This window comes from Myotis brandtii, unplaced genomic scaffold (assembly GCF_000412655.1).
Source record: "Myotis brandtii unplaced genomic scaffold, ASM41265v1 scaffold182, whole genome shotgun sequence".
NCBI lineage: Eukaryota > Metazoa > Chordata > Mammalia > Chiroptera > Vespertilionidae > Myotis > Myotis brandtii.
The window spans coordinates 1909979-1923814 of NW_005356751.1; the positions used below are offsets into that span (position 1 = coordinate 1909979).

Sequence of the window (13836 nt, forward strand, 5' to 3'; positions counted from 1 at the left end):
CTTGTCCAAATTCACACAAATCCAGTTTTTAAAATTTGTTTCTTTTTATATTTAGCCCCAATATAAGGCATCTTTTCAGGTGCCTTGCCTATGCCAATAAATGGGCAAATCTCCATTGCATTTTGGCTGTGTATATCTAGTTCTAGTTATGATGTCTTTCTATAGAGAAAACAGCCCATTTCAGTGAGTTTTCAGTATTCAGAGGAGCTAGTAAATTGCAGAAGTTTCGACAGAGGAACAACCCAATAAAATTCCACCACTATAGTGTTTTGGGTTGTTTTTTCTTTTAAATGTTGCATCTAAATTATCAAGAGGTAAAAATAAAATACACTTGTTTCAATATGATTGTGTTCAGCAGTGATTATTTTATTGACTAGGTCGATTAAAGTTAAATAAATTACAACAACAAAAAAGAGACATTCCCAGTTATTAATTTGTTGTTCAGAATTGTTCAGCATCTGTGGTTACAGATGGGAAATCGTGGCTTTTAATGACGTGATACCCAAGGTCACAGCAGCTGGATGAGAGGGGAAAAGCCTATCACACACTCCTTCAGACGCTTCCACATCAAACAGCGCCAGAATGTGCCGCTGGAAAAGGACACCTGGCTCCTCAAGAACTGTGGTCTCTCACTTGACTTTTCACCTTGCGACCTTGAGGGGAATAAGATGGTCAAAATGCCTACGATCAGAACCCCTCATCTTAAAACGTTCACGCCAGACTCTTCCTCTGTCATAACACCTGTGCTGCGCGATACGCCGAGACCGTAACCACCTGCATGGCTTCGCGAGGGCGCGGTTATCAGTTGAACAAAAATGCTTTGAAATAGGGTCCAACCTACCTTTGAGGCTGGGACGGGGGTTTTATTTACTTTCCCGGGGGAAGCTATCTACTATAGATTAAAAAGGAACTAGAGAATTATCTGGTTTGATTCTGATATCAGAAGTGCAGATATTTGGGAAGTGCTTTAAAGCAACTTTGGTAATGAGTGAGAGTGGAAACTGCCAAAATGATATCTTGACTTAAAAGCATTCTGTTGTACATTCTGTTTTAGCAGTGAGCCCACACCTTTTTGTCTTTAATCCAGTGCTGCTTGCAGAAAAGAATGAGTCAAATCTTTATTCTCTTCCCTCTGTAAAAACAAACTTTCAACCATATAAAATTACCCATTAGACCTTGATCAAACTCAGCTGTCCTCATATTACTCTGCCACAGCAAAATCAAAACACACATTCCAGTACAACCTTCTCTGGTAGTGAATATATAATTCCTTACCCACAATTAAGGGAACCAAGATAGCTCAGATATCAAGCAAGACTGGGGTTTCTAAAACTTTTTCCTAAAAGGAATATATGCTAGTTTAATAACTAACCATTTGGTTGCTACCACACATACGATTAATTACTATTATTACTAACATGGCTGTTACTATGAAATTATATTCATATCCAGGCCCCCTGTGTCCAGAAACAGCAACACACGTATTTAAATACTTTAAAAGCAGACTGGCATTCATTAGACACATTGATCTTGAACATGAAACTCTACTTTTCTACAAACATGAATCTGAAAAGAGTATTTTTAGAAACCGTGATGACACAACACAACCAATGTAATTAATGTGTGTGTGTGTGTGTGTGTGTGTGTGTGTGTGTGTGTGTGTGTAGGGGGTTGTAGAAACCCTTATTTTGAGAACACAACAAAAAATTCCCTCATAACTGCCTGAGTATTTTCAGGGGTGGAGAGATTTAAAATCCAAATCTGTACCCCCGAGTTTGAAAATGCTTCTATTAGTAACATACAAAACCAGGACTCAGGGTCAATGAGGATGGATTTGGCGCCAGTCAAAAAGCTGCAGAAGCTTTCCCTCAAACACACGTCTGTATTCGATGAGGGAAAATTGCTGAAAAATCTCTACGTCACATTTTCCTTATGTGCCCTCCTGGCTGCAGGACCCCAGTAACTGTCTAGATTCCCCTCTGCTCTCAGTGGCCCCGCCTGGCTGAAGCATGTTTGAAAAACTAAGCTGGCAGAAATAGACGTACTTCAGGGCGTTTAGGAGGAAGTTAAACTGGATTTTCTCCTGCTTTCAAGAGGACCAGGGCACATCCTTTAAAACTATATAGAAGGGACAGTTCACTACTGCTTTTTGGAAGGCCACTTAGTTTTATACTGTCCTCACCCTTTCCCTCTATCAAAAACTCAAACCATATAAATGACCACTTCCTGCTCTGGAATAAACCAAAACATAACAAACAGCTCTGGTGAATATGCCCTTCCAAGCATCAGGCTCTCTTTATATTCTAAAGCAAGGGAGGGCAAAGGGCCAGACGGCCCATGCTTTAGGCTTTGCGGACACTACTCAACTTCCTTGTAGTGACTCAACTCTGTCATTATAGATCAAAAGTTGCCACAGACTAATTATAATAATGCATGTAACTAACTGTGTTACAATAAAAGTTTATTTACAAACACAGTTGAGGGGCTGGCTTTGACCCAAGGGCCAGTTTGCCTGCCCCTGTTTCAGTTAACCACGAATGGTGCCTCTCTTCTGAAAACTGCGGAGTGCTTCCCATAGTTGTAGCCAGCTAACGCCTGCACAATATTTAGTGCTCACTCCGACAGCAGAGACACAGCTGCGGTAGGAGCCCGTGAGACCTGAGGATTCAGTCTATGACCCACCGCTGCCAACCAGCAGGATTGGAAACTGATAGGAACCTGGAGGGGCCTGTGTCCGTCTTATTGGGAAACCTGTGCATGTAGCTGCCCTGCTTTTGCTAATCTTGGGTCAGCGATCAGGAGCGGAGGATACTGGCCGTTCTGGTGCTGTGGTGGCAGGTGCAGACACAGAGAAAGGTAACAAACTTTGGGTAATGCGCTACCTCAGCAGCCTTAAAGGGCCAGGGCAGCTTCCCAAGGTGCCAAATATAAGTAGGCACTAAGGAATTCACTGCTCAAGCAATTGGGCTGATATATAAAATACATAAAAGTTGTAGAGCAGCAATAGCCAAGAAACACTGAATTCCCTACAGGTAGAGAAAATCTCACCCATTGTGTTGCCAGCTCTCTCATATTTCCTATGGAAGGGAGAGGTAACTTGCCCAGCTGGTTTGTGGAGGAATCACCAAATCTTAGTCATTTTGGTTTCCAATCTGTTATTTTCCTCTAAAGAATCTGAATTTAAAGGGCATTTACCAACCATATAAGCACTCATGTCATGAGATTATGACAGCGAAGTCCCTGGCTCCCCTTGAAGACAGTTTTCTGTTGGGATAGAAATGGTGCCTGAGAACATCGGAAGTTTACGGAGGGGAACAGACTGCATTGCGTCACTGGTTCAATGCCCCTGACAAAAACTGCACAGGATAAAGCATTAAATGGCCATCTTCCCACGAATATAAATGCTGGTCTCTCATATTGTATGATAACATGGCAAGAACAGACTGAGTAGTTCTTAAATCAAAGTTTGCATTGATCTGTTTCCCTGCTAACAAATCAAAGGCAAATGTTATCCTCATGTCTTTGGTGTCTGTGACATAGAGGATCCCTCGGGCAATGAAGGCGTTGCCGGCCTTGGATTTGGGGTACGTGGTGTTGATGTGCTGCACCACGGAGAATGTCCTCTCATCCAGCTGGGCTACCAGAATGCTCGAGCCATCCACACTGGAAGCGTAGATAATCCAAAGGCCCTTTTCATCCACAGCTAAATTGAAGTAAGTCTTGGAATTGGCAAAGAGGTATTTTCGATCAAAATACAAGGCATTTTCAAGCTTCAGAGTTTGGGATGTTTCTTTGCCAAATTCAAATCTGAAATGTGTAAAAAAAGTAGATACGAGTCACCACTTTTTCTGACAAGGGCGGTTTTCTAGGCTCCTCTATTAAACTGGGGCGGGGCCTGAGACTCTGCATTTCTAGTAAGTTCCCAGGTTGTTCTGCTGGTCCATCCCCGTGCTATGAGCAGTGGGGTGTAAAGGATGGTGACGACATCTAAGTGTTCACCTCCCAGCCATGTGAGCCCAGGAAAAGTCCTTCACCTCAAGAATTCTGTGTTGGCTGACCTGAAATGCCTTCTCAAAGGTTCCTGGAGCTGCAGGGGGCCTCCAAAGACGATCTAGTTCAGTCCTTTTGTTTTGCAAGTGAAAAAGGAGAAGTGACAGGCCCAGGATACAAGTAACTCACAGAGCCAACTCCAAGTTTGGGGGTTCTTCCTCCACCCCATGCTGGAATTTTAAGTAAAAAATTTCACAGCAGCCCTGCTGGTGTGGCTCAGTGGTTGAGCATCGACCTATGAACCAGGAGGTCAGGGCACATGCCTGGATTATAGGATTGCTCCCCATTGCGGGGGTGGGGGTGGGAGGGAGAAGGGGGAGGCGGGGAGTGTATGCAGGAGGCAGCTGACCAATGATTCTCTCTCATCATAGATGTTTCCATTTCTCTCCCTTCCTCTCTGAAATCAATAAAAATATATTTTAAAAAGTTTTCATAGCAGGCTAAGTTAAGAAGAAGGTCACCAGCTGGAAGAGATGCAGCGAAGTCATGGCTGGTAGGTGACTGGACAGATAGAGCTGTGTGTGGGATCCCACGCCCTCAGCTCCTGGAGGCTGTCTGATCTGACCAACTCCAAATCTAGACTGAATCATAAAGGGAATTTATGATTCCAGAGGCACCTGCCTGCAGGAATGAAAGTTTGGATATTAAGTTACAAGAAAAGAAAAACACCAGAGGGTGCCATTGAGCAGCAGAAGAAACGTTTAGCCTGTGATCTGGAGATGTGCACTGAGCCTAACAAACCTGAGTCCAATGAAGAAATACTGGAGTTTGGAGAGAACCAGAAAGGAGGGGACTTGAGAGGCCTGGCTGCCCACCTCAGCTTCTTCCGAACGTCTGGAACTCAGGACTGCCTTTTGGTCCCTGTCTGGTCCTGGCAGGGACCGACTTCGGGGTGTGACACCTTCCTGCCAGAGGGAGCCCCTGGGTTCTGGCTGCTTCCTGTCTCAGAGGATGAGAAGCTGCCCCTCTGACCACTCCGGTCTCCTTCTCTCTGGCTCCAACCTTACTCTCGGTGTCCAGACCAGCAATGAATGCAGACCCAGGCAGGGGCTGGGCCAGGGGCTCATGCATCTGTGGCCTGACTGACCTGAGTGTGAGCCAGGCCCTGAGGGCACGAAGTGATGGGATTGGGGAACTAAAGCACCATAGTGGGTGCTGCCTGGGATGCGTGAGAAGGTGCTGCGGGGCCCACATGACTCACCTCACTATGGTGTTGGAGCCTCCTTTGTGGTAGTAGAGAGAGTTGTTGTAAACGGCATGCCCACAGCCGTGGAAATAATACGGGAGGTGGATGAGTGAGTAACTGCCATTCAGCAGGGAGGGCTGGTCCTTGAACTCCTTCACCCTGATGCCTGCAGGAGAGAAGCCCAGGAAAGGCTGTTACCTGCCCTTTGGCCTGGCAATCACAGCTAGGGAGGAGTCTGGCGGGGGGAGGGGGAGGTAAATGGAGGGAAGTGGAGGGAGATGTCCTGTAAGGAGGGTCCTTGTCCAGCTTGAAGAGTCTCAGACCCTTAAACTCACAATGCTATGGTTTCCCTCTGGATACTTGGCCTAAAATTGGATAAGCTATAGGCGGGGTACCCTGGTCATGTCCCTGTGACCTGACCAAACTCAAAGTCCAGTTCTCTTCTACGGATTCTGATTTGTCTTTTGAACGCAGTCTCCACAGCGTCAGCTTTGCTCCAGGAAAACCGTCAGCCTTCCCACCCCACTCTCTCTGTTTATAAACTTTTCTATCAGACTGACATAGGCCAAACCCGGGAACAGCTGTTCAGTCCCTCCTGCCTCCTCCTGCCCTCCACAGCAGCTACTGCTCTTTCACATTATTGCTCTTTCCTCTTGAGCCCAGAATGCTTCTCAGCTGGTCATCTGGGCAGTCGCCACCAGCTGGACAGTTAGCCTGGATGAAACGAAGCCGCATATCTCAGCTACTGCTCTGACCAGCGAGTGTGGCTAGACCCCTTCTGGAGTGAGGCCACTGCTCCCACGACCAGCAGTTCCTCACCACATCCCGTGAGGCAGCGTGACTAGGGTCACACGCAGGAGCAGTGTCCCTGGGAGGCGGCACTTCCCCTTCTCCTGGGGGCTCTGTCCAACAGATACCTGAGACCGATGACCAAAAGTACTCTCCCAGGGCGGAGCCAACTTCAGACAGAGGGTCAGGGCAGAAGCCTTCATCTCTGACATTCTCCCCCATTGTGTGTTTGGGCTTTCTGAGGCCATCAGTCATAACGCTACATGGTTTCCTTTGGATACTTTGCCTAAAGCTACACTGGGGGTGCCCTGATCGTGTATGTCCCTGTGACCTGAACAGCAAGGTTCACCATCAGTGTCCTCAAAGGAGGAAAGTATTCTGCCCACTCATTTGTGTTTCCTAAAATAAAGAGTCATTGTTACACCAGATAGCAGGGATTTCAGACAGACACAAAGAGGATCAGCCTGCAGGTGGGCAGCAGATGGAAGACACAACAACACAGGTACGGATCACCTGCCAAGTGAAGGTACCTGAGAAGTGTTCAGTCACCCAGACCCGCTCATCACTCTTGTTTGCAGACTCTCGTATCCAAGTCCCAAATGTCTCCGTGACCTTCAGCACTTGTGTTGCGTTTCCAATGGAAGTGATCATGGATTCTACCAAAGGAGGAGAGAAAAAAGTTGCTCACCTCCCAATTATGACTTTAAGGCATCCAATTTCTGAATTTCGAAATAGGATGCTTTGTTTCTGTACCCGCTTGTGGGGAATGGTGTTCATTGACTTTCTCATCGGCTTTTCCCACCAAGGTATCGTCATTGGGGACAGCACATGTCTCACCTAAAACAATAACAACAGTAATCAGGGCAAGCGCAGTCGGCACAGCGAGCACGCATCACTCCCCACCTCAGTCCAGATCTAGGCCCACAGGCATCCCTTACAACAGGCCCACCAAGTGTTCTGATTGCTTACTTCTAAGAACCATCAAGTCATACGCTTCCAAATTTCCCCCCTTCATTAGTGAGTTCCCAGCAAGCTTTCCAGGACCACAGCTGCTAAGATGGAACCATCCCCAGAGATGTCAATAAGAGGGGAAACGGAGGCCTGAGCCAGTGTGGTCCGGCCCTCCGCAATCTGAGGGGAAGAGGCTTAGTGACACTCTCCTGGCCTCCAGGGGCAGGAGGATGACTTATCGAGATTGCAACTTTCTGGGAGGGTTTTCACTCTCAGGGGGCCGATGGAGAGGTGGGAGGCAGCAGCCTCAGGAGGGACTGAACCGCCCAGGGCAGGGATCACGGAGGAAGGAGGAGGCAGCCTGGCCCAGACCGTCGGAGCCCCTCACCACCATCTCCCCACTGCCTCTGCTCGAAGGCCTCCCCACTCCGGTCCTGGATGGGCACCTGATTCACACTCGGTTTGAGGCTACGCCTGAGCTAGAATCCATTCTCCTCAGTCTGTCACTGTTCCTGCATCAAATGGGCTTAACTCAGACCTTCGGTGAAGAGGTGGCTCAGGGCGGCAGAAGCAGGACAGGAGAAGGGGAGGGACATGGCCACTGTGAAGACAGGAGGAAGTGAATTGGCGGTAAGGGCCCCGGTCTGGGGCAGGTTAGGGCAAATGGGACTTTCTGGGAAAGGCCAGGCCATTCTGATGGGTTCACACCACCCTGTGGCTGCTAGACTCAAAGCAGCAGCTCAGTGCTCAGTGAGGAAGCTCAGAGCAATCTGGAGCGGTTTCCTTAGCAGCCACCAGGGGGCGGGGCCCTCCGTGATCTCCAAGCTCCTTGCCAGCTGGATGAAGTCCCCTTGTCCCGGGTCCCTGCGGACTCCCCCACATGCAGTTTCCCTCAGGAGCCTGGGCTTTGTATAAGAAAGGGTCAGGGAGGCCCTCCTGTTCTTCGTCTGGAGAAAAGGCTCTCATTAGTTCCTCAGTCCCAACCTGCTTCTGATGCTGTGGGGGCGGGAGGGAGAGAAATGGAACTGGTGCTGGGAGAGGGCCACGGTCAGGCGCAGGCAGCCTGGCAGCTGAGGACTCAGCTCTCGGGGGTGGAGTGGGAGATGATGGCCTCTCACGAAACCTTCACAGCTCAGTCTTCACAACTCTGGGGCCTAGCCCTGCCTCTCAGCAGCGAGGCCGCGGGAGTGCTTCTCTGGGCACCACTGTAACTGGCTGGCGGAGCCTTGGCAAGTCAGAGCGCCACATGCTCAGGCCAGACCTCCCCTCCTCTCAGATGAAGGCCAAAGGTCCCATTCAGGTCACTCTCCAAGGGAAGCGGAACAAAGGGCTGCTGCTAATGGAGAGGGCGGTACTGAATGCCTGTGATGGAACCAAACTTCCAGGGAGAATTCTCATCAGGCTCTATTTATGGGGAGTGGGAGGGTGTCACGTGTGACATCTTTGAAAGCACAGATTTGCCCACTCTGATAACAGAGTGCATGGCCCCAAAACACCCTCCAGAAAAAGCAGTTCACCAGAGAGAACTAAGGGCTGCTCAGGAAGGCGGCTGTTCAATCCAGCGAGTGTGGCAGACACTGCTGGCAGGGCGTCCTGTCTGCCACCGAAGCAACAGCAGCAAGTCGAGCCTCCCTGTGGCTAAGTAGGCGGGCAGATCCCAGGTCTCACCTTGGGGAAGAAGTCCTAGCATCGCCCTACAAGTAAGTATTCTCCATTAGTGTGGATCCTGTTTTTAAGCAGCTGTCCATCCTGTGGCCACACCTATCACAAAATGGCCCCAGAACCAGGCCTCCTGGCCTCCTCGCCCTTGAAGGGCTTAGTCTCAAAGTGTGAATTTCCACCTCGGAAGGAAGATGCTCTGAGAGCCGGGGCCTTACAGTCAAGCACAGGATTCAACCCCTACAGGGCTGGCTGTTTTGCCACTCACGACGGAGTGTTTCAGTTTTGTGTCTGTAAGTTGGTGACAATAACAATTCCTATGTCCTGCTGTGAGAATGAAATGAACTTGGCAGCTGGCACCGTGCCTGGCACACTCTTAGCACTCAAAGCTTGATGGTGGCAGCGGTAGTGTTGTAGTATCAGCGGGGATTAACCAGTCGGACCTTCCCCATCATCTCCTCCAGCATCAGCCAAGCCCTTCAAGCTCCAAGAGTGAGCAGCTTAGCTTTCCAGACTATTCTGGGGAGAGGGATGGTGCATTTGGCAGAAAGAGGAAGTCCAGTGACAAGAGAAGGGAGGGAGATGAGGAAAGGGGGGGGGGGCAATTCTAAACCTGCCACCAGTCCTCACCCAGGATAGACTGCTCAGGCCTCCCACAATCATGTTACAAGGGGGGAACTCCTTGGATAAAATCTCCTCCCTCTGTTTAAAAAAACTGGTCACAAAGCCTGGATGAAGCCCGGATGAAGCCCTAGTTGGGACCGTTAGTGGAAGAGGCACATTCCCTGGGGCAAGGTTGGTGACCTGGGCACTGGCCGTTGAACATGTTTGGCTGCCGAGGGCCTTTGGATCTTCTGCTTCCAGGGGACCCTGGGGGACCTGGAGGGCCTGGGGGCCCAGGTGGGCCAGGAGGGCCTGGTGGGCCTGGGTCACCTTTGGCACCTGGAGAGAGAGAGAAAGAAGGTGGGGGGAGATTGATTAAGGAGCCATAATCAGAGTTGGGTTTCACACAGAAGATAAAGAGAATGAGTACCTCCCGGGGGCTTGCCACAGGCGACTGCTCGTGCACTTGTCCACGTGGAGCTGGAAGCTCCCATAGCCAGGCTGAGCTGCCACTGTGCGCCAGGAACTGCGCTAGAATTTATAAATCTCCTCATGGCTCCACCCAACCACTCTGTGAAGCAGACTCTAAACCAGTGATGGTGAACCTATGACACGCGTGTCACAGGTGACACGCGAACTTGTTTTTTTGGTTGATTTTTCTTTGTTAAATGGCATTTAAATATATAAAATAAATATCAAAAATATAAGTCTTTGTTTTACTATGGTTGCAAATATCAAAAAATTTCTATATGTGACACGGCACCAGAGTTAAGTTAGGGTTTTTCAAAATGCTGACATGCCGAGCTCAAAAGGTTCGCCATCACTGCTCTAAACAACTTCAGTCTCGGAAGCCTAGTGCTTTGCCCGAGGTCACATGAATAGGCTGGAACTCAGGCCCAGGGGTGTCTCACTTCAAAGCTTATCCTTTTGTCACTGGCCATGTCGATGGGTCCCAAACCTGACTGCTCATCAGAATCGTGCAAGGAGCTTTAATACAATTTCATGCTTGGGCTCCCTCCCAGACCAATTAGATCAGAATTGTGGGAAGGTGGGTCATTTGTACTTTTTAAAAAAAATATTTAAAAAAATTTTCAATTACAGTTGACATATTAGTTTCAGATGTAAAACAGAGTATTAGATAATTATGTAACTTACTAAGTGACCACCCTGGTAAATTGAGGACCCATCAGACACTATACACAGTTATTAAAATATTATTGACTATATTCCCTATGCTGTACTTTATATCCCTGTGACTATTTTTTATTCATCTGTATTTTTTAAAGTTTCCTACTCTGCAGCCAGCCATGAGAAGCACTGCTCTGTGTGGTAGAAGTAAGGCGCTCCTGTCCAGCTCTGTGACCTGGAGCAGGCAGCTCAACCCTGCTGAGCCTGTTTCATCTCTAACTCAATCTCCTAGTCCCAACCCTGCCTCTTGAGAATGACTGAGGTCACTGGGGCCCCTACACACCTGAAGGCAGCCATTCCTCTAGCCTCGGGTGCCAATATGGGTGTAGCCCTCTGCAGGGGCTGGTTCTGGAGTTCTCATAAAGGTGCCATTAGGCTGTGCCGCTCAGCCCTTCGGTTCCACTCACCTGGCCAGTCCCATTCTAAGGTCTCTTTAGCTGCCTCTTCCCAGTCAGTCTCTTTAGAGTGGGCAAGCACGGGTCACAGAGGTGAGAGGTGGGTCTGTGCCCAGGGCAGGGCAGGCATGATCCAACCCTACTACACCTCCTCTCCTTTCTGACCAGAGGACACACTCAGCTCTGGCCTGGGCTCCTGAATTGGGGTGCACTAAGCATGGTTGCTTTTCTGAATGGTGTATCATCACCCTTCACTTGTTCAGCAGTATAGGGACCATGCAGTATTCTGGGTGTATAGACTTCCATATAACTGAAGTGTAACATGGTCTTATATTTTAAAATTATATTCATGTATATTACCCTGTAAAAACACTTCTTAAATGTTATGCATTTTGCATAGCACCCTCCCCTGTTTATGAAACAAAGCATGCTAAATATAACTTGATCTTTCCTTGATGCTTTTGTCTTAGCACAGTTCTGGCAAATAGCAGGTGTTCAGTTAATTTCCGAGGGATAGATGGGCAAATGAATGATTAGGGTCATTATTCTGAACATCTATCATCTTAGCTTCTTGAGGACAGATGCCATGTCTTGCTCATTTTCACATTCATAGTCTCAGCTCTTAGCAAAGTGCCCAATTCATAAATACTGCTCTCTGATGTTCAATAGATGTTTACTGAATACATTAATAGGATAGTTATGTTTTTATGATATAAATGATCTCCAAAGTCCTGTGCTTTTAAAATTCTCCTGCCTCATCTCCTCCATGACCATCAACTGTCACCTACTTTTTCCACCAGGTGATTGTCTTTCTGTGGCTTCCTGCACCTCCTCCACCTCCCCCATAGACACCAATTATCTGCTTTTAATCTGGGCTGAAAACTGGAAAAAGAAGACCAGCAACCATGGTTGCCCCCATTTTCTGTGTCAAAAGCTTAGGATAAAGGCCGGAGGATGGCCCTGTCTCTATTGCAAAGGAAATGTCTGTGCTTCCTGCCAGTTGTTCTCTGAGGTATCGGAAACATGCTTGCTGACATGCATTATTCTGGATTGTGCTGGATTTAACGGATACTTGGAAAAAGTAAGTTTCCTTCATCCTAATTTAATCTAGCCACTATGTTTAGACCTGAAGTATTTAGCCTACTTCTGCTTAGATCCCAGATTTGGTCTTGCCAACAGTGGGGTAACATGCACAGTCTTCTCCTTTTTGAAAGCATAGAACAGATGGCCTCATACGGTGGATGAGGAGAGAAGACCCAGAGCAGCCCTTGCATTGAAATCCAGACAAGGTCTCAGGCCTATTCCCCCCGGGAGAGGGCCCCAGCGCAGCCTCTCACCTGCAGGGAGCACATCATTGGACACGTCCCCCTTGTCCCCCTTTTCACCCTTCTGCCCTGCTGGGCCCTCATTTCCAGTCAAGCCCAGTTCACCAGGGTCTCCCTTTTCCCCTGGAATTCCTGTGGCTCCAGGTAGCCCTGAGGGGAAAAAAAAAGATATATTAGCCTGTTGTACAAGAAATTCTGACACACTGCTTTGTGATATTATACTTTGCACTTTAAAGGTGAAGCAGCTTCAAACACCAAATACCTAACACACACAACCACTTTAGGACAGCAGCGTGGCCATCACTGAAGAATAGTATTTGCAAGTGTCTCTGATGGGATATTTTTAGAGACGTTTGATTGGAACAACAGGCTGAACAGAGGACTGAACCTCAAGAGGGATAGTCACAGGAAGAGTAGAAAGAAGGTGAGGCCCGGTCAGAAGTCTGATCTATCCACACAGGTTGGATGGAGCACTGTGAGGGGCTGACTTGGTGCTATAACAATGGAGATGTCATCTGCATTATTTGCTTGATTCCTCACAACACATTGGAGTGGAGGCTAGGCACTCATCCATACTTTCACTTTTAGAAATTGGAACTAAGGACTACAGTGGTTATAACTGATGCTGCTAAGTGAGTAGCAGAGAGAGATCCAATTCTATCACCACGGCCCCCTCTGTGGCATTCCAATGCAAAATGCTTTTACTCAAAATAGCAAAACAAGTAAAGCTGCTTTAGGACAGGCGTTAAGACGGATGGTTACAGTGTGAACAAACTGCAGTGGGTGAAACGTCTGCCTCCACTCTCCAGGAGCCATCACTCCAGGAACTATAGCCCCGCCGCACACAGCAACTGTCGAGATGTGTGCCATGACCTCTCACTCAGCACTACTCTACGGGCAGCACAGGATTCTGAACCCTGAGAGAAAGGAAGCAAATAGGTTCATACGGTTGTTACAGTTCACTGCTGGGGGGTAGTTTCCACACAGCAGCACAGGGAGGGGAACCCAAGTAGAGCCTGGCAATGTTGCTATAGTGAAGAAACAAAAACAAGAATTTTTGGACCTAGAGGTGGCTAGAACTTGTGAGGTAGAATATGAGAGAGGAGGTCGTTGTGTAGAAAGAGCTGGAGAACTTCAGAACTTGGAGTCTTTGGCTGAGGAATGATCTGTGCAGGATGCTAGGCAGGGGAAAGAATGGACAGAAAGCACATCACTACACTACTCTCAGAGCCTGCACAGGGAAAGTTCTCATTCCCACCAATCAAGGCGGAGAGATCTCAGAAAATGGCAGGATATTGGGTAGAGTCCTTGGAAAAGTCTTGTCTTAGTAGTGGGGCTAAATAAGCCCGAGAGACAAGGCTGTCATGGGTCCATCATAACAATGCTTACAAATAAGCTTTGAAAGGATTACACTAATCTGCAAATAGTTTAACTGCATGCCCGAATAGATCCAAAATTTGAATTATTCAGTCAAGGTGATGCAGCAACTTAACAATTTACGAGAAAAATCATATGATCATCTCAGAAGATGCAGAAAAGGAATTTCATAAAATCCAACACCTATCTACACTAATAAAAGAGAAACATGGTAATTAGCGTACGACCGCTACCCTTCCCATTGGCTAATCAGCATATCCTTATGTAAATTAACTGTCAGCCAAGATGGCGGCTGGCAGCCATGCACTGAAGC

At 47.9% G+C, this 13836-nt stretch overlaps 1 protein-coding gene across 1 annotated transcript in view; it reads right to left on the bottom strand.

The window, feature by feature from the left end:
- Positions 1-342: 342 nt before the first annotated feature.
- The window catches only part of GLDN (gliomedin), a 34805-nt gene continuing 21311 nt past the window's right edge, over positions 343-13836 (bottom strand). Inside the window, exons 4-9 of the mRNA XM_005863933.2 lie at positions 12159-12296; positions 9440-9577; positions 6779-6862; positions 6556-6681; positions 5252-5402; positions 343-3807 (exon numbers count right to left, since the gene is read on the bottom strand). Coding sequence (XP_005863995.1) covers positions 3330-3807; positions 5252-5402; positions 6556-6681; positions 6779-6862; positions 9440-9577; positions 12159-12296 — 1115 coding nt within the window. The 3' untranslated portion in view covers positions 343-3329. The remainder of the gene's footprint in view (positions 3808-5251; positions 5403-6555; positions 6682-6778; positions 6863-9439; positions 9578-12158; positions 12297-13836) is intronic.